Below are 25,104 nucleotides of genomic sequence, written 5' to 3'. Positions count from 1 at the left end.
CCCCACACCCCCCCCACCCCCCCCACCCACACCCCCCCCCCCCCCCCCCCCCCCCCCCCCCCCCCCCCCGCCCGCCGCCCCCCCCCCCCCCCCCCCCCCCCCAACAGGAAAACTGATCCCAGTCCGGCGTGCTTACCATCCCAAGAAGTGTAACCGTAATGCTTGGCCGAGGGGTCGCAGACGTACATATCCTCGAACCTGTGAGACGTCTTCAGCGGCGCGTTGGCCACTTCCATCAGATCTTTGAGGCCGTGCTGGGAGAACCAGCCTTGCTTATGAGAAGCGAGCACTTCGGCTGATTTCGGCGTCTGTTTGCGATGGCTATTGTTAGGATGGATTTCTCTTCAATTGTAGGTTTTACGGGAGGCTCAGGGGTGTCGTGCTACCTTTAGGAATTTGCCCCATTCATTCAAAATCTTCTTCATCATCTTATTGACTTCTGGGTCTAAGAATGCGGCATGGCCGCTACGTCGTGGAGTTAGCTGATAATCAAGTGGCACACTCGAGTTCGGTAGGACACTCACCTAGGTGTAGCCATCACGTAGTCGAAAATGCCCACCATAGGAACCCCGACCATGCCCACGCCGAAAGCAGCATCGGTCCACTGGGGGGCTTGTGTGAAGATGTGGTTGAGCACCGCCAGCATGTGCCGGTAGTCCCGGATTTGCTTCTTGGTACCCGTCGGGTCCTTGTAATACGGCTTCTTGAGCGGTATCTCCTCCCACATCTGGTTGAAATACATGTAGATGCGTGAGTTTCCCTCGATGAGCTTCTTGAAGTCTTGGAGGACCGGGATCAGCTCCTTTTGAGGAGCTTTATCGACATGTTCGATCTGCGTCTTGAGCCATTCGTGTTGGACCCGGTGATCTGTTGGAAGCCAGGCGCCATGACTATGAGAAAAAAATTAATTATTAACACAATTGATTATTCCTATTACTGGAAAAGTTGGAGGGAACCTACCGTGGGACGTGATGTTCCTCAGGAATATCGTGTTCGTCGCCGTGTTGGTGAACCATCTCGACTTAACTTAACTGTCTATGCTATATTAAACAACGATGCCAAGTCTCTAACGAAGTATTCGATGTGGGTATGTGTTTTGCACCTAGAACTGTTCCTGAATTGCCAAGAATCAGGGCCTTCCATGGCTTCATATACCGCGGGAATGCGGGGTACGTAATTCAGGAAGACTGTCATACTGGTGAGGTTGAAGACATCGATCATGATGTAATGATTCGATGGAGCTGCAGGGCGATCAGTAAGATCCCCCCAATAAGGAGATATTTTGGGTTTGATACGCCATCTAATGTCCAAGGTAAAGTGGAAATGGTCCCAAAATAAACGTTAAGTTTCCAAAATCATGGATAACCAAGATGTCACCCGATGCTTGTTTGGTGGAACTGTTGACAGGGTTTTGTAAGAAGACGCCTGATTTCTTGTATCGATGATGTAGTCTTCCATGTTCAAACCAAGGTTGCGGGTAGTCTTTCGTGGCTCAGAAAAGTGCTCATTGTGGGATATACGATATCATCGATAGTTAAAAATCAACTCCCAAATTTATCTCTAATAACTACGATGTCACGACTATTGCGAAAGTCAAAAGCTTTAACACCAACAACTTCAATTTGCTTGATCATACGTAAGGTAACTAGCAGAGTGAACAAGTGAAATATTGGGTACCTCCTAGCTTAACCTAGGCGACCTTGCGATTTATTTTACAAATGGAGCTGTATGATTCATAACTTAAGCTCAAGTCAGAAGCGCCTGTCGCGGAGCGGTGCGTTCCTTTTAATTGCTATCTGCTGCCTCAGGGAATAATGATGTGCACTTGTCCGAACCATGCATACTTGACTAACTTTAACTTTCGTCTCTCGGGTGAGCGCGGATCTGTGACAACGCAAAGAGTTTCCCGAGGTCCTTGCATTACCTACCCGCCTTTAACATGTCATGCGGAATAACATTTACCAGTACCTAAGGTAAGGGGTGTTAGGATGAGAGGTAGTCTTCGCAAGCTCGTGTTTGGGATCGCTAAACGGGTCGTTCCCAGTCCATATTCTCGAGCCATTGCATGAAATCATTATCGGGCCCTAAGAAAGGGGCGTCGATTCCGTAATTCAGATCAGTCATCGTAAAGTCGGCCGTGGACGATATATGGAAGCCATAGTTCTGAATCGCGTCATTCGTCGTATTGTCCACAGTTGTCTCGTCAACCTGTTGGTCCGGGTCTTTGTGTGCAGATGGTTCGCGAGAACCTTGTCGCTGTTTAGGCGGGTCAGGAGGACTCAGGATTCTATCAAGGATTTGAGTGATGACCTTTCTCCCCTGGTCGCATATACTAAATGAGCCATCGCTGGGGTCGACGGCCCCCAGTACAGCTGCGAAAACGGCCAGATCTTGAATTGTCTGACTTCTAGGCAGGAGAGGGTTTCTCGGATAGACGGGGAGCTGTTCTTGTTTCAATAGTTCTACCGCCATGACGGCAGCGCTCCGCATGCCTTGCACTGCGAGAAGGGATGCAATATCTGTCTTAAGCAGCGTACCGAGGTCGCGACGTTGACTTATTAACAATATGTCCTTCAAAATCGATCGCGCAAGGCATATGAGCTCCTCCGAACTTGCGCCGGCTTTGCGGATCAATACCCGCTGGAGCAGAAGCTGGTTCGAATGGAAGGCTTGGTGAATTACGATCATAACTAATATTTCCGCCGGCTGCCTTCCTTCTATTTCTATAGGTGAGTCTTTTATCTTTCTGGCGAATGGTGGGAGTTCCTCTATATATCGATCATGTCTAGCTTTGATATCTTCCGCGCGCTGCAGGATCTCTTCGCGTGTATATGGACCTAGGGCCAGGTCCAGGATGTCCTCCCTTTGTATGGCAAACCCGATCCATATCCTTATCCAGGTAACGCGACGTATTCTTCCTGACGTGTTGAACCCTTTCTCGTCTAGACTGGCAAGCGCTAGGGTTAAATCGTCTCCTTCGAGGAGTAGCTGAGAGACTGAAAGGTCTAGAGGCGGCTGAAGATTACAGTACCTATGCGAGATCCGAGGGGGACGACCTGTAAATGTGGACATGCCGATCTCTGCGCCATACATCTGGCAAAGCAGCCTTTTCCGCACCTCTATTAGAAAGAATGGAAGATGATCGTCTTCTTTGACTCCCCGGTGTAAACCCATCCCGACAACTGAAGCTACTATCTCGCCACCCAGAGTATATATACTATGGCTAGCTTCACCTTTAATCTTAGCTGTTAGAGCGTAATTCTCTATTAGAAGCCAGGTGAACATGTCGCCTAGAGCTCCACATTCGCGGCAGAAGCTCAAACAAACTTCGGCGATCTCGTTCATCTGCCTCGCAAATGACGAATGTGCGGAACTATGTTTCTTAGAACCGCGGCCGAAAGGTTCGGGCGTGTTCGCAGACAGACCGGCTATTACCGCAATGAGCCCAATGACCTCCCATCGTATGCTTGGTCCAGTCCCCAAGCGCGCCCACTTCAATACGATATGGAGTTAGCGAAAGGCTCATTTCAATACGAGGTAAAGTAGATGATCCATCTTGTGTGAATTGATCCCGTATACACCAAGACAATTTATGAAATCAGGGTACGCGAAATAGGGGTAAATAACAAAAGGACACCACCTACTTGCTTAGCTGTTGTAGTTTCAGTAAAGGATATTGGGCTTTGGGTGTTACGCCAAATCAATTCACATAATCGTTGAATCTTTTCGGGATTTTGATCCTTTAACTATGTGCTTAGAATTAGTATTTCGAATGTCTCGGGTAAGTTAATATTTGCTTCACGTACAACATCTCCGTGATGCATCCCGAGACCCCAAAGCCACTCTTTCATTATGGGCTCTATGCAGATGCAAGCTTCATCCTCGGATATTTCGTACCAACGCGATACCATACGGTTGATCATATGCTTGTCCTTTAAGAAAGCGAGAACCTTACACCCTTGGGCTATTCGGTCGTGGGACAGGCTCATTCCCTGGACTGGAGAAGATTCGAGGTCTGGAGAAGAGACATCAAAGCTGCCAAGGCCATCCGTAAAAATCGATACGTAAGAAGTCTCTCCGAGGAAGCCTATGTTTATGGTACGATTCGCAACTCCATCGCGACTTTGCAACGGCGGGGCGGACGCCGCTCGATGCACTTCACGAGTTGCTACTTCAGTAGAACGTGCCCGTGCAAGTTGAGATGTGAGAACACCAGATGACTCCGTAACTGGTACCTCACTTGACTGTACTGGGACTTGGGGAATTTTGTCTCTTGCTACGGCACATTGTGTTGAGAGAATTGCCTTTTCTTTTTGACGAGCCTATTCGTTGACCACCGTCAGGTTAACCATAGACGTTTACAAGCTAGTGCCTTCGGATACGATATAATCGATATATCTCTTTACTAACCTGGGTAAGGGGGTTGGGATGGTAAATGCACCGGTCGGCACATTGTCTCTTAATACACCTGCCGCAGGTTGGAACAACATGATCACACTTCAGCTTAGATCGTCTGCATGGTTCACACGATCTGGATAAAATGGAAAATATAGCAGGAAGAAGCCCCGATTCCCAGGCCGTGAGGTACATGGCTTGGCGAGATTGTAGAGAGTGTCTAACCTACCGCACGGCCTAGGGAATCCAAGGCTGATCCTGCAGTATCCCTTAAATGTAAGCGTGTGTACCTACTTATAAGACGAGAGAGGACTGGGGCAAGGAGGGGTAATAGGGCAGTGGTGGGACTGCATACTGTAATTTTCCATTACGTCGGTATTTTCCATTTAGAGCACGATGCGAATGTGTAGGTTGCAAGTCTATTATTTGACCACCAAGTGGCTGCCGTGAACGATTCATCGAGGTTGTCAGGATTCCGAGATATCTGGGACTAGGGGTCCGCTATGAATCGGAGTTGGAGCAGCCCAAGCTAGAATAACGAGAAGAGCATTCTAGGATACCTAGGTGAAGGGATCGGTACCATTGTTTGTTCCCAGATAATGATGGCACAAGTTGGAGGGATCTCTGCTTATTGCCCATTGTCCACTAGACAAGAGATCGGGGTTCAACCAACATCCTTTATGGACATAATGAACTCCGAGCTTTCTTAGATGCTAATTGGTGGAGAGGCGTTTGTCTTTTCGGCCTTCGGCTTATTGCCAAATTCGGTCACCGTGGTGAGATCCGAATATAGCCACAGGGATAAGGGAATCATCACCTACTCGTGTACGGTTTACGGCGAATTTGATTCCGGACAAGTCGTTTTTGAGCCTACAACTATTCTTCTAACGCTGATTGTTTACGCAAGTCGTTATTATCCGTCTACGCATAGTCTATGATAACGCGACCGTGTATCCGACTTCACGTTTTATTTATTGAGCTATTATACGGTTTGTTAGCGAGCATAGTTGCCTGAAATTTATCCGTCTTTATTATCATTTGTTCCTGTATTGTACATAGCAATGATAAAACCCTTATAACGCTAGCACAGTCGTCGCATATTCGGAGAGAAGCCCTCCCGCGATGGCGCCTCCTGCTAGCCAGAATCCGTATCGGAACCACCACCAACAGCTCGCCGAGTCTTTCAACTCGACATTAGCGATCATCGCGCCGAGGGAAAGAAGAGAGCCGCCGCCGGCGAGCACATGAAAGGCGAGCCCCGTGTTTAGCAGACTCCCGCATGCGTATAACAGTGCGACCATGCAACCGAGGAGCAGCCACAGGAACGCTTTGGTCCAGTCCCTAAGCAGAACGGCAATGCTCTTTAAACCCACCCTGATGTCATCCTTGACGTCTTGATGCGCGTAAATCGAATCGTAGATAACCGTCCATAGGATACTCGCAAGAAAGAGGCACATGGTTGACGGCTCAACCCAGAAGGACTGCTCCCATCCGTTGCTGCTTCCAAAGGGTCCTCCCGTAAATGGCTCCAGGCTCATTGCGCACGACCCCATGATAATGCCCCAAGCTAAGCAGAAGCCGAGCACCAGTTGCGCGAAGTTGGTGTGTCGCTTTGCCCAGGGGTAGTAAAATGTGCCGATAATATTCGGAACGGCGTAGATCGCGCTTCCGGAAGGCATTAGGAGTAGAAAGAAGGACGCACCGACGGCCTGTGAAGCCGTGAATGCGAAAGCGGCTCGGGGTGTAATAGCGCCTCGAGGAATAGGACGCTTGCTTGTACGAGGTATGGACTTGTCGACGGGCGCATCGATGAGGTCGTTCCAGCCGTGAGCTGCGTTCGAGAAGAAGAAGCTGCCGCCGAGCATGATTAAGCTCGCTCGGATGACCTGGGAGATAGGTGATCGTTGGATAATGGCGGCGAGCATAATTCCGAAAAAGTGAGGGAAGTAGATGAGAAACAGAGCTGCGGGAGGACTCAGTCTTGCCAGTTGGACGTAAGGAACCCATGATGAGGGCAAACGGCCAACCCAGCCACCAGCATGTCCACCGCCATACTGCTGCGCGAGCGCTGTATTCTGGAAATCCGCTGTCTCCTTAGCCGGACGCGGCTTTTCGTCGCTCGTCTTGCCGGTCATAATGGGTAGGAACAAGGGGAAGATTTGGAAGGGCGTGATATTTATGAACTGGTAAAGATTCAACTTCCCCCTTTTTCTCGCTCTTTTCTCCGGGTGGATTTTTTTTCTACAGCGAGCGAGATCACTCACGTAACATCTTTCCTGCCACTAGGTACTTCTAGTAGAAGACTCAAGTTGGAATAGTCTCAATATCCATCGCCAAGGATGGCAGGGACTACAATCCCATAGGCGACAGCTACGTATCTTTCACACCCCCCCAGACAAGGAGTCAGTCCCCGGCCATTCGCGTCTGCGCCACCAGAAGCGATGGCGTTTTTAATATTCCTTGTAGGGCTGAGTTATGTCCAGAAAATAGGGTAAAATCGGTCATAATGCTCACTGCTCAAGACGGGAACCAGGTTTCCTCGAGTGAATATTACTTTGTAGCGTTTTCTAATAATATCCCGCTTCTCATCAAGCCAAGATATTTTGGAGCGTGTAATGTATGAATAAACATGAGAAGGTACCTTAGGTACCTGAGGTAATCTCTTGAATTTGTTAAATTAGTCGGTCCTATTATTGTTCTGAATACCTAATGTAGGAACTCATAAGAGCCGTTTACCCCTGTCCATCCACATAGTCACCAGCAGGTATTTAGATGCAGGTATTGTACAAGACTGTCATGAGCAACGTCTTAATTTGCCAATTAAAGCATTACATATGTACACGACGGAAACTCTCTGGTACACCTTTTGGCATGGCTTGCACTTGGTCCTTAGAATTCCCTGATCGGAAAAGCCAACCGTCACTGTTGAACCGTGTCAGCAATCGGCTGGTACTGTCTACTACGCGGATGTGGATACGTAAGATACCGTCGGCTACGCTAATGTGGTAGTTGCTGGGCTAGGCACTTGGTTTCCAGGGGTGAAGTGGTGCCTTGTTAAATACACTAGAAGCAGCAGGGCTTTCAGCTTCCAGGCTTATTTCTTGTCTGGTTCGTAATCCATGTTCAAGTTGAGTTATTGTTAATACAGGCAGACACCTGGAAGTCATTGTTATAAGAGAGAAACGAATAAGCTATTAGCAGATGTCAAATATAATATCGTCTGTTTAGCAATGCTATTGTAGTATGCGATTGAAGATACGGTTAGAGGTAGATACGTTGAAAACTTAGCCCCTTTCATGCTGCGATGGCTTACTCTCATTATGTAGGATTGATATTAGGGCTGGACAAGGTTGCATGATCGTCATACACCATGCTTCAATATATAAAATAACACTGGGGTCTCCCGAAAGGCTAGATCCGCAGTGGGCTACTTCTCGTCCTTGGTATTTAAACAAAGATATGGACGCCGAGTCGGCATGAATAGAGAGAACGAGCGATCCTAACCCCTTCAGTTCCGGGCAAGCAGAAGATCATGGTTTATCTTACCGTATCCAGGGCTCTTGTTGGTCTTCTACTTTTTTCGTGCTCGGCGGTAGAAGCCTCTCAAGATCATGCTGTATGCGACCATATCAAGACTCAGCTGAACAACGGGACGGTCGAACCAACGTCAGACATATATGAGGCTCTAACTACAGAGAACTGGTATGGCTTGAGTTGCGCTAAACTAAAAAGACTGATTTGACTCATTATTATACAGGTCGCAAACGGTTTGGGCGAAGCCATCATGCATTGTCCAACCATCTAGCGCCGAGGAGCTTTCATACGTCATCTCGACCGTGGTAGACTGGAAAGTAAATTTTGCTATTCGCTCTGGTGGGCATTCGGTAGTACCCGGAGCTGCAAATATCAATCATGGCGTCCTGATTGACTTGGCGAACTTTAACTCGGTAGAGTATGATGCAGAGAAGAAGGTCGCTATCGTTGGCTCGGGCTTGCGGTGGAAAGAAGTTTACACTTCACTGGATCAATATAACGTAACAGTTGCCGGTGGTAGAGTTTTGGACGTTGGTGTAGGCGGCCTAACACTTGGAGGTGAGTCCTGTGCCATCGTGTTTTTCTCACCGCAGATGAAGTACTAATGCCTTCATATAGGGGGGCTTTCGTACTTAACCGACCTCTATGGCTTGGTCTGTGACAATGTAGTTAATTACGAGGTAAGCAAGACTGTATGCTTTATCGGATAATGCTGCGTTTTATTGACGAAGATAACTGTATAGGTTGTGACATCAGCTGGAGCCATCGTAAATGCGAACGCTGAGTCTAATCCAGATTTATTCTGGGCTCTAAAGGGAGGTCTCAATAATTTTGGTAAGTCTGAAGCATATTGATGTTATAATGAGGAGGCCGGTTGGCTTACACACGAGCAGGCGTCGTCACTAAATTCACTCTCAAAACTTACGATATCCACGATGTTTGGGGAGGCGTCAGAGTATACTCCCTCGATGCTCTTCCGGCATTATTTGAGGCCATGTATCAATATCAGTCGGTTGAAAATAAGGATCCATACGCCAATATCATGCTCCAAGCTTTCCCCACCAACGCGACAGTCGGTGCCATACTAAATATCGTATACCTAAAGCCAGAGGAGGAACCAGAAGCATTCGCGCCTTTCCGCAATATCACGCCTCTAGCCGATTTGACCAAGCTTCAAACATTGACTGAATTGATGCTCGCAGCGCCTTTACCTGAGTTGACACGGTGAGTTATATTCACGATTTTGGAAATCCCATTCTTCTAGGATACTAATCAATCTGTTCCTGTAGGGTGAATTGGTTTAGTGCAAGCTTCACTACAGATAAGGAATTATTCAACAAAGTTGAAGACATCGTCACTAAGGCTCCAGAGTTAGACGGCCTAAAGAACCTAACTGCAGGTTCTTTAGCATTCGGCTGGCAGCCAATTTCTAGCAGCGCCGTGCTCGCAGGGCAAGCAAGCGGCGGCAATGCGCTTGGGCTGAAACCCGTCAACCAGACATGGCTCGTTCTTGACGTGGGCTGGTGGTCTCCCAAGGATGACGGTCTAGCGCACGATCTTACGCAGAACATGATTAGCAAGATTGACGACGCATCCAAAGCCAGCGGAAATTACGTCGACTACATTTTCATGAATGATGCTGCTGCGGATCAGCCTGTCATCGCGCATTATGGAGAAGAGAACGTCGCGAAGCTGAAGGAGGCGTCAAGGAAATACGACCCCAACCAAGTGTTCCAAACTCTAGCCTCGGGGGGGTTCAAGCTACCAAAGTCATAGGCCGTTCTTCATATAAGTAAACTACAATTCGAATATAATGCTTTGGTGTTGTCTTCTATGTTAGGTACTCACGTAAAGTTCAGCCTTCAGCAAATATGTAGACACCTCTAGCACATGCTAACTCGGTCCCGAGAACCGCTGGGGTCCCCATATCTTCAGGACTAAGCCCCTCAACCGAACAAGGAAATATATGCCGGCCCTAGTACCAGCCCTGGTAGAGACTAAACACTCTGGGCTGGGAAATAATTAGAGCTTTGGCATAATTTGGTTTGCATGAAGCTAGGTAATAGATACCTAGGCAGGTATGATGAATAGACTGGGATTAGGATTCAATTTGCTGTGCCCCAAATTCACTCTCTACATAGGCGCGTCGCTTGTTAGCCGGCTCGATATTATTGTTAATATCGTTGAAAAGTCAGGGGCATGGAAGACCTAGCTTGACGACTGAATAGCGTCAGTCAAGGATTATATCTACTGCTAGAAGCAACTCGAGTCGAGTGATCTAGCCCCTTAATACGGGGATGGACGATGTAACACAGTTTAGGCCATTCGCGACATGCCAGGTACAGCTTCTTTCCTGCGCTAGCAAGGAACTTGGATGTTTGGGTTGCAATATCGAGATATCGAGACCAGCAGACTTGTCTAAAACTGGCATAGCTGCTGAGCCGGTACTTCAGAATAGGCAACGGCTCTAATACATAGTACACCTAATGTCCTAAACGCGAACGATCATAAACATAGGTGCCTAACCTAGATGACTGTGTGTTTTTTTTAGCTTGTCTACAGTATGGAAGGCTTATGTGGGAAAGCTGACGGCAAGAATCTTGCAAGTGAGAACTCGCATCATTACCACCCGACATACAAGGACCAGAGATCATACCTACATGTAAATGTATGTATATGCGAAGAAGCAGGGTGCATCACGAAATAATGAAAAAAATACTTGGCTAGCTTAAAATAAATTGAGATCAAGCATCTCCCCATAGTGGATATGTTTTATGGGGAATATAGAATATAACACGAGTCTCGGGTGACATGATCGGAAGATGCGTTTCTATTCCTCCCCCGGCCCAAGTCTATGAAGCTTTGAGGTGCTGCAAAGCCTTTATTACTAATCTCATAGTTGCAGATTTAATCGTACCTAAGGTATACTATCTGAGCCATTCACTTATGAGAGAGAGAGGGGTTGAGTACTAGGACAATCGCACGTCGTGAAGTATGGCTGAAGATCCTTATTTGGGACGGGTAATCACTGCGTAAGTTGTCCACTCTGTGAATACAGCTTGATGATTACCGTGGGGGTCCCTTGCGGAATCTGAAAACAAGAGTCTTGCGAGTCTTGCTAATAGTAAAAATCATTATCTGACCTATATAGTTTTGAAGGCGGGATAACTACGCGTATAATTACCCACCCTTCTCATCCCAACCGAGCCTTCGCCTATGACGTGACCTTCCTCCTGCAACACCCACGGGTCGTCGCAGTCGCGTCCCAAAGGCCCCCGCTACACTTCCATCCCCACCAGGAAGAGTATCTCCAGGTGCTCGAAGGGCGTCTGGCCGTAGAGGTCGAAGGCAAAGAACGCATTCTTGCCCCTGAAGATGGCGAGGTGGCCTTCCCTCCGTGGACGAACCACAGATTATACGCGCCGCTCGCCGGGGATACGGACGGGAGCCTGAAGGTGACGAGATTCTTACTTTCGGCGGCGAAAACCGCCGAGCCGTTCAGGCTCGATACCGTCTTCTTCGAGAATTGGTATGCGTACCAGGACCAAATTGTGGTCAAGGGCAAGAAGGTCGACTTAATACAGGTCATGAGCGTGAGTTATTCTCCAAACCCTAACTTAAGCCTCTGAAACTCCTCGTTGACAGATCTGCAGACGTTTGATGCAGGCGGTTCTTACCTTTCACTGCCCAAGTGGATACCGTTCAGCAAGACGTTGGCATATGCCTTGGGTGTTGCGGTAGGTAGATGGCTGGGCGGAATCCTAGGATATCAGCCATTCTACCGTGAATGGACGACAGATTGGCAATCAGCATGTCACAAGATGGAGATGTCTGTCTTTCAAAGGCGGTTCGCAGACCGAGCCAAAGTTGAGTAGAATGATCTTTGCATTAGGTATCTCACTGGATTGAACGACGCTTATTCAGTAGCCCTTGCTCCTATCGTACACGTAAAATCCCAAGAATTCCCTTAGATGTAAATTGTCCGCTGGTATTTGGAAATCAAATTTGTGATTCGACAACTTCATTCTTAAACACCCCGCTTAAACATCAAACATTTGCTCCCCTGATCTCTCTATTCCCAGATGTGCGACGTTCATATAATTGAAATGGCGGTGTCCTCTTTAGTGATCTTTGCCCATTCGGCGCTCTTAACCCACAGTTTTTCCTGCGTATCTTCGTTATAACTATCGGGGGAACTGGGCTCCTTTTTCAACGTGAGGAGATAGCCACGCTCTCCTGGATGGACATTGTTCGTAGCAAGGTCTACTACATCTATCCCTGCATCTGCCGCTGTACGATAGCTTGGGTCTGTGAGGCGAATGAGTGGCCGCAAAGGTTGAAGCACAAGCCTTTGGACAACCCGGAGGAATAGAGGGGTGTTCGTGCGCAGAGCACGCGAGTCAGTCAAGTTGCCAGGATCAATTATTATCGCTGTAATATTGCGCAGCTTCTCGTCCTGGAAATCAAGTCAACACTCTTTGTTCTGACATCTTAGGGGGGAGCAAGAAATAATAAAACAGTAAATTTGGACGTACTTTCTCGAGGTGTCTATTCAGCGCGTATCCCCACATGAGAATAGCCAACTTGGAATTTGCGTAAATATGCATGCCTCCTGCTAACTTGTCGGAAAATGGAGTGGTATGCAATAAAGCATCTAAATCGACTGCGATGGCTGGCGGGTACTTCTCCAGGCTATTCTTGCCGGGAAAATGGGCATTGCTGGTGAAGAGTATAATACGGCCACCTTCCGGTCTGAAGCTACCAAGTAGTCGAAGGACTATGGCAACGTGAGAAATGTGGTTCACCTGGATTGTCTTCTCGATTCCATCTGCAGTGAGCTCTGAATCGCCATTCAAATTCCAATAGTAAGCATTGCACACGATGCTGGCAAGCGGAGGTAGCTTCTTTTCCGAGATCTCAGTAGCGATGGTGTTTGCAAAATTGTGTACGGCGGAGAGATCGGCTAGATCGAGCTGGCGGATCGATGTCTGAGCATTAGGAAACTTAGCAATCGTCTCGTGTAGCTTCTTTGTATTGGGATCCGTATTTTCAGTGTTGCGGACGGTTAGAACGGCTGTGTAGTCCGGATATTTGGTTAAAAGATGATTTACGGCAGGAATAGCAACAGAGCCGTTTGCCCCGGTAATGATAATAGTGGCTGTCATGTTGAAGCGGAGTATCTGTTTATCAGTTCAATGACTTGGTTGATATACGATGATATACGATTCGTAGAAAGGCGCTTGAAGTTGTAATATGGATAAGTGTAAGATATAAGCGTAAGATAGGTGGCCAGCTGTCTTATATTGGCAGTACCTAATATAAACAAGCTCTTGAGGTACGTTCTATCAGGGTAACCAACCAGTCCACAAGATTACCTACCAGGTAGGTAGCTTAATAATGCTACCTTACGTAGTAAATCTTTCCTTGAAGGACGGCATTAGACTTGATCAAGTACCTAACCTAAGGGAAAAGGTTCCCCTACACTGTGTGGATATAAAGAGGGAACTATTCACCTGTAAGTTAGCGCAGAACGTGGTATTGTGCCTAAAGTTAGGTAAACAGGGGATAGCAAACAATCCAAACAATCGTGACAAGGCGCAACAGTTACGAAGTTATTTTGTGATATATGAGAGGCCTTGGTGAAGTTCGGAATAAATCTTAAAGCGTGACAGATGAGGACCTCAGGTACCTGGTATAAGATTTTGCACACGAATCTTTACTGGCTTACTCTCGAAGAGGGGAAGACCAACTGGAATGTAAGATAGGTACGAAGATGATGCGTCTGATGATGCGTCTAATAAGAACGATGGATAAGGCGGGCTTCAATAAGATACGAGGTAGGTACCTAGATACTTAGCTGTGAACCCTCGGATCTTGTGTGACGTCAATCAAAACGAAGCTAGTACCTAGCAGATAAGTGTATCGCATACCTACAGGTCTACAGGTGGCATGTGCAGGTAAGTACAATACCTCAGGTAGTACGAGACGGCGACGGAAATCAACTAATGCCGATGGGTAGTTCAGGGAGCAAACTTTAAATGAACTAGGTTTTGCTTTTGGATATATATGATATATATGATATATATATTTGAAAACATATTGCGAATCATTGTATTAGTAGGTAATTTCAAAAGTTGTGACGATTGTTATCGTGCAGTGCTCTTATTGATATAGTGCAGGTGTTGATATGTGCATATTAACTTAGTCTATGACCAAAGACGTCATAATACGTTAGAGAAGTTGTTTTGTTATTAATCACTAACCATACCTAAGGTTTAGGTAATAAGTCAACTTGCGATACACGTCCTTCGATGATTCAATTGGCTACCTAAATTTGATTATATTATTTTACCTGACAGCGTAGAGTATGTCCTGTCGAGATTCAATTCGCCAGTTTTCGGTGGAGCGATGCGTCAGAGTTGTAGCGATACTTCAAAGGGATACTTGTAAAATAAGAAAAGGTCGAAGCGTGTTTTCCTACCGTTTTGAATTCCAAACAATGTTGTAATGGAAGCCGGTTGAGTGAGTACAAAAAAAAAGGTTTCGCATTTCTCAATTGCGCGCCAATACGCGCCAAAATGCAACTAAGGTAGCAACTGCAAGTCACTGCAATTGGGCAACTGGGTTAGTAACTGAGGAGGTGGTCTGTGACAGAAGTCGTCACCTGCCTTACTGATTGTATTGTACCTACCTAAGGTACCTACAATACCTTATTACTATAGAAGATACTTAGGTACCTAACCTAGATATCCTCTACAGCATGTAGCCCCGTCATCACATCAATGATCACGCACCCAAAATAGCAGCAAAATAGATGTACCTAGCAGTTGCCCAAGATCGTAACCGCCCTGCTGCCAAACGGTACGAAGTACACGCAACACAATACCTACTTCCACGCTTCTTTGTCATTTTGTAGATACTTGACTTTTCCATATTCTTCTTTCCCAACAATAACTACTACCTACCACTAACTACCATTAATCAATTCCTAACTACAGTAGCATAACTCCCTTATTTAAACAAAAGTCCGTCGTCGCAACTATTTTTTTATAGCGATTTGCGTCCTTCTTAATTTCTAGTATAAAAGGAAGTAATCGCGGCTTGACTTTTTTGATATCCGTCTTATTTGTTCCCTTCTTTTTTTTTCCTCTTTCGAATACGTCCGAAATCCTCTGATGGTCTCGCAATACTACCCCTCGATCCACCACCTTATTAACTTTTTCACTTTCGATATTACCGCCATCACCATTTTGTCAACCTCATCGAGAGATTATCGAGCCTAACCAACTTCGAAATCCTTTCCCCGCGAAACTCGCGACGAAATCTTTTGCGGACCTGTCAAAATGCAACCCCCGGCACCTTCTCTCGATGTTATAGCCGCCCGCAACTCTGCCGCCGCCGCCGCCGCCGCCGCTGCACCTAGCGAAGCCCAAGGCCCAAACCCGCAGACAACGAGTACTCCCGACGACGCGAGGGATTCGAGATCTTCATCGTCGACAAACTCGCCCGTACCTCCAGATAACGAAGAGTCTGACTTCTTTCACGTAGCAAATGATTCCCAGTCGTCTTTAGGAGTAGTACCAAACTTGCAAGATATGCAAGTGACCGATTCAGAATGTCTCCCGACTGTCGCTGCCCTTCCCAGCGAAATCCTCATCAGCATCTTTTCCCGTATCAACAGCCCGGGCGAGCTCTTGAACTGCATGTTAACCTGTAAACGATGGGCTCGCAACGTAGTCGAGATACTCTGGCACCGTCCTACTTGTACCTCGTGGACGAAACATCGATCCATCTGCGCGACTCTGGGGCTGGAGAAGCCTTACTTCACTTATACCGACTTCGTTAAACGTCTCAATCTAGCTGCATTGGCAGACAAGGTCAGTGATGGCAGTGTTATGCCGCTTGCCGTCTGCACCCGCGTCGAACGTCTCACCTTGACCAATTGCAAAGACCTGACCGATGTGGGACTGATGCCCTTGGTGAGGAGTAACAAGAATCTTCTGGCTTTAGATATCTCTGGCGATAACAACATCACCGAACGCTCCATCGTGACTATCGCCGAGAACTGTCGCAGGCTGCAGGGTCTGAATGTGTCAAACTGCAAACAAATCTCCAACGAAAGCATGGTTCAACTCGCCGAGAGTTGCAAGTATATTAAACGTGTAAGTCAAGTCCACCGCAGAGCACCTTTTACGAAGCCCCTTTCATGTGTTCTGTATCACCCTGGGTAGCTTTCGAAGCGTGGATGTACTCTTGTTTTGGGACAGTGCTAAACAATTCCCGATATTTATCGTGTAAACAGCTTAAATTAAACGATTGCCAGCAATTGAATGACAGTGCGATTATTGCCTTCGCCAATAATTGCCCAAATATCCTCGAGATCGATCTTCACCAATGTGCGAATATCGGCAATGAGCCTGTTACTGCCCTACTTGCCAAAGGACGAGCTCTGCGAGAGTTACGACTTGCGAATTGTGATCTGATCGACGATGGCGCATTCCTGTCCTTGCCTTCTAAAATATATGAGCACCTTCGAATCCTCGATCTGACATCGTGTACCCGGCTTACGGATCGCGCCGTCGAAAAGATCATCGAGGTCGCCCCGCGATTACGAAACTTAGTCCTAGCTAAGTGTAGCAATATCACGGATGCCGCCGTCTACGCCATATCCCGTCTCGGCAAGAATCTGCACTACGTGCATCTAGGCCATTGCAGAAATATTACGGACGAAGCGGTCAAGCGCCTGGTGCATTCCTGCAACCGCATTCGTTATATTGACTTGGGCTGTTGCACCCATCTGACGGACGAGTCTGTTGTTCAATTAGCAAGACTCCCAAAGCTAAAGAGAATCGGACTGGTGAAGTGCAGTAGCATCACGGACGAGAGCATGTATGCGTTAGCCGGAGCAAACCGCCATGCCCAGTCCCGACGTACTGCGGCAGGAAATAACTCTTCCCGAAGGCACGATTATCCTGCCGGTAGTCTGGAACGAGTTCATCTTAGCTACTGCACAAACCTGACACTTCCGGTATGCTTGCTCTTATTCCCGAACGCCATTTACTTAGGATGCTAACGCTACTATAGAGCATTATCAGGCTTCTCAACTGCTGCCCAAAGCTTACACACTTGAGTTTGACGGGTGTACCTGCTTTCCTCCGGGATGATCTGGATATGTTTTGCCGTGATGCGCCTCCAGGTACTATCATTTATCTCCTGGATCTTATTCCTGCTCCAAAGTACTAACATATCTCTCAGATTTTACCGAACATCAGCGAGCAGTATTCTGTGTCTTCTCCGGCCAAGGTGTAATGGGTCTCCGAAACTACCTAAATACCCATCCTGAATTCGCCGAGTACCACATGCACCAACCGACCGTTTTAACATCACGAAGACCCGTCCAAATAAATCAAGATGTAGCTCAGGGCCAGCACTCGAGTCTTGTTCCCCTGCCAACTTCTGACATGGACGGCTTTGATGATGTCGACGGAGTTGAAGACGACGATATGGGCGATGGTAGCGAAATTGCTTTGGAGCCTGGTAATTTTGGCGGGAACGACAACTCTACCGATGGAGCTAATCTATTTATTCCACCGCCACCTCCGCCTCCATCGCAAGTTAGCACCTCCCATCAATCATCTCGCCCACATCCGCCGCATATAGCTGCTATTCCTATAGGTGTTACTATGGTGTCTGCGACTCAAGCTGGCACGGGCGCTGGCGCTCCTACCGGTAGTACACCAGGCCCTAGCACTGCGGGCCAGGGAATTTTCAACGTGGGTTCTTCCGGACCTAGCACAGCTTCCATGCTAGGGGACATCGAGGAAGACGATAGGGGCGACCAGTCTTAGAGATTTTGCCGTCGTGTCGTTGTATGCAAACAGTCCTAAAGCATACATCAGTTCATCTTAATGCATAACTCGTGTCTATAAGTCCTAAAATATCCTATACTGGACTTATCAGAGATAGCATGCGAATCAGACCGTGTATCGGTACTGGATATTCGTCTTGTTGAGCTATGCCTCACGGTTCAACAGGCGCGAATATGGAATGTTCCCCACGGTCGGTTCGTTCATTTTTTGCGTTGACATGCGTTCATCTTTTTGTCCTGGCTAGCTATATGAAGTCGATACCATCTTAGTATCTGCGCGGCATGAAACTGCGCTTGACCTACGGCGGCGTATGTATATACACCCAGCACTTCGAAAACATCAACTTGCCGCTTGATCGACAGTTGCTGCAGACTTGCTTGCGATGGTGTTATAGCTGAAGAACCTATTATGAGCATACGGTCGAGGCACATATACCCATGAAACCAATTAGAAGCTCTACTAGACCTCCGCAAGGCAACAAATTTGCGGCATTAATGATGGATGTCTGGAAAACTGTAATTATTTTTATGAGAGTGCCAAATGTACCAAGTGAGACTAAAGCTAATAGCAGCAGAACGGTCCTAATGGAACCGCACAATCGTCTGGTGGACGTTTGCTCTACTTGTTTTTTTTTAGCAGTATTGCGACGAGTTAAACGCGAATGGGTTGCCGTAAATGGCAAGCTCGTGACGAAACAGAAGGGGATGCTATGAATAGAATGACTTCTGTTCCCTTTTGAAGCTAGGCTTTATTCCGCAATTATAATAAAAACCGTAAAAAAAAAAAAAAAAAAAAAAACCTTGGGAGATTCCATGTGAGAATTGGTAAGTAGTACCTTAGGTACCTATCTAACCTAAGGTATTAATATTTAAAGGACGGGCCGATTTAGATAATAGCGAAGCCCCGGACCATTCCGGATCCGCTGGACAAGATATCGGGTAAGTCCGAGTCCCGGTCGTAATATTCGGGACCGAGTAGACGCCCGAGATATTATCGATAAAGCTTATCAAATGGTTATCGCCATGAGAAACCACCTCCTGGACCCGAATCCGGACGGTACGGGCACGAAATTGATTTTTATTACTTGCTAGGTGGAACTATTCAAGCTCTAGAATGAAGAAGAATGTGTTTATGACCTGTTTTTCGCAAGAGGCACTTAAAAAAAATAAGAGTCATCCAACATGAAGTTCCTAGGACAAGGGACAGGATATACTATAACCCCCCCCACTCCCCCCCCCCCCTTCGCCGCCTGTGCTATCGGTCCAGGAAATATATTACCTTGAATAAATATTCTATCTCTCGTTAAGAAATAAATGTAAACAGAAAATTCCTATATTCGCCTTACTACAAAGTATTTCAAGGCGTCATGTCAACACCGATCCCTAACATCGCTATCATAGGCGCGGGGCCCGTAGGTCTCATGCTTGCTGCCATCTTACACCGCAACGGGATCCAAGCGAAGATATTCGAGCGCGAGACAAGCGCGACGGTCCGCGCCCAGGGCGGTACCTTGGACATCCACGCCGAGACCGGGCAGAGGGCTCTCGCTGCCGCCGGGTTGCTGCCCGCTTTCAAGAAGATATCGCGGCCGGAAGGCGAGGCCACGCGTGTTGTGAAGAAGGACGGTACCGTTCTGCTAGACGAGAACGAGCAGGAACGAGATCCGAGGGTTGGAGACGGGGAGGAAGAAGAGCAAGAAGAAGGGGGCGGAGAAGAAGGGGGCCGCGGGCGTCCGGAGATCGACCGTACCGACTTGAAGGACTTGCTCATCGCGGCGCTACCCCAGGATATGATCCGCTGGGGTAAAGGTATTTCGTCTGTGACGCCGGTGCCGGGGACGCAGCAGTGGAAGTTGGAATTCATCGGAAGCGATAGCACCACCACTAGCAGTGCTGACGACTCGGAATCCGGTCCCTACGACCTCGTTCTCGGCGCCGACGGCGCGTGGTCCCGCGTCCGGCCTCTGCTCACGGACGCCAAGCCGCTGTACTCGGGCGTCTCGGCATTGGACGTGTGGATCTCCCCGGCGCAGCTGGCGCAGCGGCCCGACGTGGCCGCGTTCATCGGCCGGGGGTCGTGCATGCTGCTCTCCGAAGACCGGTTCCTGTCGCTGCAGCGGCACGGCGACGGCAGTGCCCGGGCGTACGCCATGGTCCGGACGAGCAGGGAGGTCTGCGGCGCGGTGCCTGGCGCGGAGACGTTGCTGGGGCTGGATCGCGACGGCGGCGAGGGTGATGACAATGATGATGATGCGGCGGTGGTGGACTGGACGGACGCGAAGACGAGAGAGAGGTTCCTGGACAGGTATTTCGGCGATTACGCCCGGGAGGCGCGCGACGCCGTCCTGGCTATGACCCAGCAGCCTACGCTGCGCCCGCTGTACATGCTGCCCGTGGGCCACCGGTGGGAGCCGCGGCCGGGGGTGACGCTGCTGGGCGACGCGGCGCACGTGATGACGCCGTTCGCGGGCGTGGGGGTTAACGTGGGTATGATGGATGCGCTGGAGCTGGCGGAGGGGATAGTTGCCTACGTCAAGCGGCTAGGAGAAGGGGAAGGGGAAGGGGGAAAGGGGGATCTGGCGGAGATGCTGAGGGATTACGAGAACGGCATGTTCGAGCGCTCGCGGAAGGACGCCGCGCTGACGGCTAGGATGTTGGAGATCGAGTTTGGCGAGGGCGGGCCCGAGAAGGTGGTTGAAATTATGAGTGGCGGTGGGCCGTCGTCTTAGGTACGGGGGATGGGTGTCTTGCGAGTGCATTCATTGTATATTAAACCGGTAAAGATGGAATTTGAGGCATGAATATAAATCGAGCTTAGATCTTAGAATAAGTTGGTACCTTAAATAAAGACTTTCAGCAATATGAATATTTGGAAGACCAGTCTGGCTTAGATTGGCCGGGAACTTGATCATGTTGAGTGTTTAATCTAAAACAATGAGAAAGGAGACAATAGGGGTTGTTTTTTTAGCAGCTAGATCTGCTCTGCAACGAGAAATAGGATTCACAGGAATCCTAATTCTGATTTATTCATATAGTATGCGGATAACTATAGATCACGCCATGAGGTAGCTATCATCTTCAGGCCGAGATTATCTTTTCTTTGGCACTGATATAGGGGGCACCACTGGCGTCGTTAGTTTAGGCACGCAATAGCGTCTTTCGAGGCTTATCACGAGATTAGGGTAGCGGCATGCAAGCAGGGGAGTCTATAATAATGTAATACGAATACAGAGCTGAGGCGTACCAACCATCCGGGAGACTAGGGTGTGGTGAGAGTACATCTGACGCCTGCTTCTTTGAGAAGGTCTGTGCCAGTACTCCAAATATGAAAGCAGCTACAGATAGAGCTGATAGACTAAATGAGTCGAAAGAGCACCTCGGCAGCCAATGTCACGATACGAAGTTTACCCCATGGGGTATGTAGCTTGGCTGCGTTTTGGCCTCGGTCCGCTACCCCCGGGGTGAGTTTGGGTACTAGGACTATTAGGACTTTCTAGCCTCGTTGAAATTGATCGTGACGGTAACGAGTGGGCCTGATTAGTGGAAAAAAGCAATTCATATTGGGGTCCATGGATTTTGACCCCCCACATAGGAATGGGTATATAAGTATCGTGAAGCCTACGTTGTCACTACTGCGGGAGACCACTTCCTACGATTTTACGACAACCTACCAGATCACCATACTGCTGCCAAACCGACCATACGAACGCCCGACTCCATTCGTGCAACTTCAACTTTTAATGGATTATGCTAGCGAATATCTACGAAATGTTGCTACGTTTTGAAACAGCACGGCCGCCGCATCCACACGAGGGGATAATCCATCAATTAATTGTTACGATGCACCTTGGAGACTGATATTTACACGTCACGTGTAGAAGTTCGTACAAAACACGAGATAAGATGGAGTGAGCAGGCCGGATGCGGTGCTATGAAGTCGGACGGACATCATCTCGGTCGAGCAAGACATGTTTGGTCGCGATTCTTATGCCTTACTCCATAAGGATGAGATCGGCCTTGCCCTCACATTCCTGCTCCGCATTTCCCGTCCTGTCGGAAACTACTACTTATCGCACGTGGGCGTGAGACCGAATACACTACTACCATGCACATGGATAGGTATGATATACATACATCATCAGGGAGATTGAAGATCCGGTTCCGGCGCAATCAGTATGCATCAAGAAACAGGTCGTCGTTATCTTTACAAGCACAAGCACAAGCACGAGCACGTAACGAGCCCCGCTCGGTGTCGCTGGAGAAGCATCTAGATTGACCATCGGTCTATCGATCCACCGAATTTTCAAAATGTTGGTCCTATTCTATCGAGGGTAACCTAGCGAGAAAAATGGAGAGCGAAGAGGGGGAGAAGGAGAAGAGGAAGAGGAAGAGTAAGGGCAAGTTCTAACTTCATTCGCAAAAGCCTGGTAGTGGGACGCGGGGGATTAGGGGGGGACCAGCTGGCGATTGCTAATAATTGCTGCGAATCCTTCAGGTTCATGGCCGACATGGTTGGTTCAACCATGTTGGAAACGAAGCTTGCGATTCGCGAAATACCAGGTGGGCAAACTCCGCTATTCCCCAGAACTAAACAAGGGATTCCTCCCCAGCGCTAAGAAAGGTTTCCCCAAGCAGCCCCAGGCGGAGGTTTTGTTGTCCATCGTCTGGAGAAGGACTGTACCATTTAGTTAACTACAGAACTAAAAGTCTGGGCTCGTCGTTTTAGTTGTCTGAAGCAGACACTAGACTGTTATTGGTTAAGGTCTCTGGGGATCGAGTAACGAGAATGATTGGTTGTTTGGCAGGTTTACTTGCTCTTTTTGTATATCTCGGCCGGGACAACGTAAGGGGGTGGCAGCGGTGAAAAACTTGGCCTGCTTTCGTTCATCGACACGTGTGGTGCTCGATTTCTTATTTTGGCTATGCGTTGCCGACGTGCTTCTTACCGTCAAATGGAACCAAGAAAACTAGGTAACAGTTACGATCTAAAGTTTGCGTTTTGATAGTATACAAGACATTTTGTTAATATACAAATAGTTATTTGAAACATAGTAACTGTTAGTATTCTCGGTATACCCCATACAGCAGTAAGCATGCGCCCCTACTTACTAGGCAAATGAGAACCGTGCTGTCACTATAGACTGGGCTAGACTGTGTAAAGCGTGCCATTGCAGATAAAGAACCTACGTCATGTTCGCGCCTCAATCTTTGATCGCGTAGTTCTGGTATTCGAATTGGATTGAGGTAAAAAAGTGGTCTAGATCCGGGGGAAACAATCTAGAATGTTTATCTTCAAACGTTGACTACGACGTCGGGATTGTTCCACAGTGTCTTAAATGCCAGTACTAAATTGGCGAAAACGTTGTCGCTTCTCCTGAGATATATTATTGCTAGTATTTCCATTAAGCATTAAATATTTTGAATTAGTTGGCTTATTGCGGAACTTGAATTATTACATTACATGTTTTTCCCGTTCTTGGATATCAGAGTCCGGGTATTGGAGCTGCATGGAATTTTCGATCTTGAGATGCTCTATAGGTTAGGTACCTAAAGACTGGGAATTGTGGTAGGTACCTATCTAGCATAAGATCTCATTGTTCAGAGATTCTTTGATATGCTTGTGCTCATAGAGTTGTAGTGCATGATGATTTCCCCCACTGGTGAATGATACGCAGTGTAATTATCACATATCACATCACAAAGAAAGAATTCCAAGATTGGTGACAAATCTTAATTATCAATTATACATACTGCATGGCAAATGCAGATACATATATAGCGCAAGAGTAAGAGTATCTACGGTAGGTAAGCAGATAAGAGATGTAATCCCAAATATACGGCTTGCATTTGGCATAAGGTAAATTCTAGTATAGAAATAAACCGCTACTATGTATTGTACCTCGATCAAATATGACTACTAGCTCCCTCCGCACGGAAGGAGAAAAAAAAAGAAATGCCCCTATTGCCGTGAGGGGTAACGATATGCGCCACCATCCCCAGACGGAGCTGTACTTATTTTCCAGCTTGTAATGGAATAGCTCGTAGTGGGATAGCTCGAAGCGGATTAACGGACAAGTACTATTCTGACCTGCCTGCTTAATTCTAGTAGAGTAACATCTGGGTCTCGTTACATTGCACGTTTTCCAATGCGTACCTAACCTAACCTATTCATAAGTTGTCGTCACCCGATTGAGACATGACAGTCTAAGTATAGTACATCGTTCACACTTAATAATCTTGCTTTGAGAATAGTATATAGTACATCCCCTACAGTCTAATATCAAGATTTCCGTTTTTGTTTCTTGGACAAAATAAGCTGCATTGAATATTATGATTATCTGTGCCTTGCAAGGGTTAACGTGAGAAAATACCTTGGCTTTTAGAGAAGCCTCTTACACCACGCTCACCGAACAGCGGGTTTCAACGCTTCCATGTTCCCAGTTTAAACAACCAGCCTTAGCTTAGGTAGGAGGTAGTTAGGACTTTGTTTACTACAGTACGTATGTCGAATTACCTAAGGCGTATGCCATTGTAACAGTATATCGTAGCTTCGGGTTCGGCTGTGCTAAATTACACTACCCAGACGTTTGAAGATCTCTCACGTGGAGTATATTACCACCAAGTGAGAGGGTCAGGACCTCCAAAGATTGTTGGTTCGACTTTATTAAGTGGAAAAGGAGGGGAACCCCCTGGGGTAAAAGAGAGGATCGCTGGGGCACAAACAATAAAAAGTCTGTGAAATAATATGTGGGTAGGCTGAAGGGTTTCCCTCCAATGATACCCTCCAGTTTATCATCTCCCAGTATCTTTTCTTGGGGGTGGATCCAGTCCATCTTAAGCCTGAAAATTCCTGTTCATCACATTTCACCGAGCCGAGAAAAACGACAGAATAAATCGAACCGAAGATGACCAACTCACGTGGACTCCGCATACCTTGACTACCTCTTACTACGACTGAGCCAACAACCCACCGGACGAAGACCAAGACCTTGGCCATAAATTCCTATTCAGCGAACGATATCTATAATGGCGAGCAAGATAAAGGTACCTAACCTAACCTAACCTACATCATGGGGACAAATATCGCTTCACCAAGACTAAGACAGATCGAGACTAGTGAAGAGGGAATAGATTGCAAGAAAGCAGGGAAAGGAATTAGGAATTAGGAATGGCGGAGAAAAGATGGGGAAACTGGCGCGGCGTAAAATCTAGCAACGAGAATGTACACGAACTAGGTAGAATGAAGGATAAACTCCTTTGTTCTCTTTTTAATTTTAACCTACCTAGTTCCCCGCAGTGCCCGCACT

General features: G+C 47.5%; 9 protein-coding genes across 9 annotated transcripts in view; 4 read left to right on the top strand and 5 right to left on the bottom strand.

Annotated features, from left to right (window-relative positions):
* F4812DRAFT_246496 (Phophatidylserine decarboxylase-domain-containing protein) overlaps positions 1–1,158 on the bottom strand; it is a 2,094-nt gene extending 936 nt beyond the window's left edge. Inside the window, exons 1-4 of the mRNA XM_047930689.1 lie at positions 961–1,158; positions 525–890; positions 387–465; positions 137–308 (exon numbers count right to left, since the gene is read on the bottom strand). Of these exons, the coding sequence (XP_047785720.1) occupies positions 137–308; positions 387–465; positions 525–890; positions 961–1,016 (673 nt within the window). The 5' untranslated portion in view covers positions 1,017–1,158. The remainder of the gene's footprint in view (positions 1–136; positions 309–386; positions 466–524; positions 891–960) is intronic.
* Positions 1,159–1,601: 443 nt separating this feature from the next.
* F4812DRAFT_446814 (uncharacterized protein) lies at positions 1,602–5,034 on the bottom strand. Its single transcript, XM_047935682.1, has 5 exons — positions 4,751–5,034; positions 4,411–4,653; positions 3,807–4,322; positions 3,645–3,746; positions 1,602–3,492 (listed from the first exon to the last, which is right to left on the bottom strand). The coding sequence occupies exons 2-5, from the start codon at positions 4,588–4,590 to the stop codon at positions 2,026–2,028; spliced, it is 2,265 nt and encodes a 754-aa protein (XP_047785719.1). The 5' UTR covers positions 4,591–4,653; positions 4,751–5,034; the 3' UTR covers positions 1,602–2,025.
* A 69-nt stretch (positions 5,035–5,103) lies between these two features.
* On the bottom strand, positions 5,104–7,233 carry F4812DRAFT_446812 (UbiA prenyltransferase). Its single transcript, XM_047935681.1, has one exon. It carries the CDS (start codon positions 6,528–6,530, stop codon positions 5,469–5,471), a length of 1,062 nt encoding a protein of 353 aa, XP_047785718.1. The 5' UTR covers positions 6,531–7,233; the 3' UTR covers positions 5,104–5,468.
* Positions 7,234–7,502: 269 nt separating this feature from the next.
* On the top strand, positions 7,503–9,848 carry F4812DRAFT_446809 (putative FAD-binding oxidoreductase). The gene is made up of 7 exons (XM_047935680.1): positions 7,503–7,662; positions 7,722–8,097; positions 8,153–8,487; positions 8,548–8,609; positions 8,673–8,763; positions 8,823–9,153; positions 9,219–9,848. Exons 2-7 carry the CDS (start codon positions 7,928–7,930, stop codon positions 9,703–9,705), a joined length of 1,476 nt encoding a protein of 491 aa, XP_047785717.1. The 5' UTR covers positions 7,503–7,662; positions 7,722–7,927; the 3' UTR covers positions 9,706–9,848.
* Positions 9,849–10,783: 935 nt separating this feature from the next.
* On the top strand, positions 10,784–12,169 carry F4812DRAFT_246384 (uncharacterized protein). Its single transcript, XM_047930688.1, has 3 exons — positions 10,784–10,961; positions 11,081–11,522; positions 11,583–12,169. The coding sequence occupies exons 1-3, from the start codon at positions 10,924–10,926 to the stop codon at positions 11,802–11,804; spliced, it is 702 nt and encodes a 233-aa protein (XP_047785716.1). The 5' UTR covers positions 10,784–10,923; the 3' UTR covers positions 11,805–12,169.
* F4812DRAFT_446804 (NAD(P)-binding protein) lies at positions 11,796–13,836 on the bottom strand. Its single transcript, XM_047935679.1, has 4 exons — positions 13,504–13,836; positions 13,412–13,434; positions 12,465–13,352; positions 11,796–12,385 (listed from the first exon to the last, which is right to left on the bottom strand). The coding sequence occupies exons 3-4, from the start codon at positions 13,092–13,094 to the stop codon at positions 12,023–12,025; spliced, it is 993 nt and encodes a 330-aa protein (XP_047785715.1). The 5' UTR covers positions 13,095–13,352; positions 13,412–13,434; positions 13,504–13,836; the 3' UTR covers positions 11,796–12,022.
* Positions 13,837–15,086: 1,250 nt separating this feature from the next.
* Positions 15,087–17,888, top strand: F4812DRAFT_246126 (RNI-like protein). The gene is made up of 4 exons (XM_047930686.1): positions 15,087–16,091; positions 16,232–16,957; positions 17,014–17,125; positions 17,185–17,888. The coding sequence occupies exons 1-4, from the start codon at positions 15,273–15,275 to the stop codon at positions 17,775–17,777; spliced, it is 2,250 nt and encodes a 749-aa protein (XP_047785714.1). The 5' UTR covers positions 15,087–15,272; the 3' UTR covers positions 17,778–17,888.
* A 1,106-nt stretch (positions 17,889–18,994) lies between these two features.
* Positions 18,995–20,971, top strand: F4812DRAFT_446792 (FAD/NAD(P)-binding domain-containing protein). Its single transcript, XM_047935678.1, has one exon. The coding sequence runs from the start codon at positions 19,165–19,167 to the stop codon at positions 20,524–20,526; it is 1,362 nt and encodes a 453-aa protein (XP_047785713.1). The 5' UTR covers positions 18,995–19,164; the 3' UTR covers positions 20,527–20,971.
* A 2,740-nt stretch (positions 20,972–23,711) lies between these two features.
* On the bottom strand, positions 23,712–24,862 carry F4812DRAFT_446790 (uncharacterized protein). Its single transcript, XM_047935677.1, has one exon. It carries the CDS (start codon positions 24,792–24,794, stop codon positions 24,462–24,464), a length of 333 nt encoding a protein of 110 aa, XP_047785712.1. The 5' UTR covers positions 24,795–24,862; the 3' UTR covers positions 23,712–24,461.
* Between the last annotated feature and the right edge of the window lie 242 nt (positions 24,863–25,104).

The sequence above is a fragment of the Daldinia caldariorum genome (genome assembly GCF_022478825.1).
Source record: "Daldinia caldariorum strain CBS 122874 unplaced genomic scaffold F4812scaffold_27, whole genome shotgun sequence".
NCBI classification, from domain to species: Eukaryota; Fungi; Ascomycota; class Sordariomycetes; order Xylariales; family Hypoxylaceae; genus Daldinia; species Daldinia caldariorum.
This window is presented reverse-complemented; position numbering and strand designations above follow the sequence as displayed.

Bases quoted from the DNA above. Each gene is read 5' to 3' on its own strand.
- F4812DRAFT_446814 (XM_047935682.1), bottom strand. From the start codon at position 4,590: ATGTACCTCACGGCCTGGGAATCGGGGCTTCTTCCTGCTATATTTTCC. The intron at 4,323-4,410 runs GTTAGTAAAGAG...GTCAACGAATAG, and splicing joins ATCCCAACCCCCTTACCCAG to GCTCGTCAAAAAGAAAAGGC. The intron at 3,493-3,644 runs GTAGGTGGTGTC...ATCGTATTGAAG, and splicing joins AAACTACAACAGCTAAGCAA to TGGGCGCGCTTGGGGACTGG.
- F4812DRAFT_446812 (XM_047935681.1), bottom strand. From the start codon at position 6,530: ATGACCGGCAAGACGAGCGACGAAAAGCCGCGTCCGGCTAAGGAGACA.
- F4812DRAFT_446809 (XM_047935680.1), top strand. From the start codon at position 7,928: ATGGTTTATCTTACCGTATCCAGGGCTCTTGTTGGTCTTCTACTTTTT. The intron at 8,488-8,547 runs GTGAGTCCTGTG...GCCTTCATATAG, and splicing joins AGGCGGCCTAACACTTGGAG to GGGGGCTTTCGTACTTAACC. The intron at 8,610-8,672 runs GTAAGCAAGACT...ATAACTGTATAG, and splicing joins ACAATGTAGTTAATTACGAG to GTTGTGACATCAGCTGGAGC.
- F4812DRAFT_246384 (XM_047930688.1), top strand. From the start codon at position 10,924: ATGGCTGAAGATCCTTATTTGGGACGGGTAATCACTGC. The intron at 10,962-11,080 runs GTAAGTTGTCCA...TGACCTATATAG, and splicing joins TTGGGACGGGTAATCACTGC to TTTTGAAGGCGGGATAACTA. The intron at 11,523-11,582 runs GTGAGTTATTCT...ACAGATCTGCAG, and splicing joins ACTTAATACAGGTCATGAGC to ACGTTTGATGCAGGCGGTTC.
- F4812DRAFT_446804 (XM_047935679.1), bottom strand. From the start codon at position 13,094: ATGACAGCCACTATTATCATTACCGGGGCAAACGGCTCTGTTGCTATT. The intron at 12,386-12,464 runs GTACGTCCAAAT...CTTGATTTCCAG, and splicing joins TGAATAGACACCTCGAGAAA to GACGAGAAGCTGCGCAATAT.
- F4812DRAFT_246126 (XM_047930686.1), top strand. From the start codon at position 15,273: ATGCAACCCCCGGCACCTTCTCTCGATGTTATAGCCGCCCGCAACTCT. The intron at 16,092-16,231 runs GTAAGTCAAGTC...TCGTGTAAACAG, and splicing joins GTTGCAAGTATATTAAACGT to CTTAAATTAAACGATTGCCA. The intron at 16,958-17,013 runs GTATGCTTGCTC...ACGCTACTATAG, and splicing joins GCACAAACCTGACACTTCCG to AGCATTATCAGGCTTCTCAA.
- F4812DRAFT_446792 (XM_047935678.1), top strand. From the start codon at position 19,165: ATGTCAACACCGATCCCTAACATCGCTATCATAGGCGCGGGGCCCGTA.
- F4812DRAFT_446790 (XM_047935677.1), bottom strand. From the start codon at position 24,794: ATGGCCAAGGTCTTGGTCTTCGTCCGGTGGGTTGTTGGCTCAGTCGTA.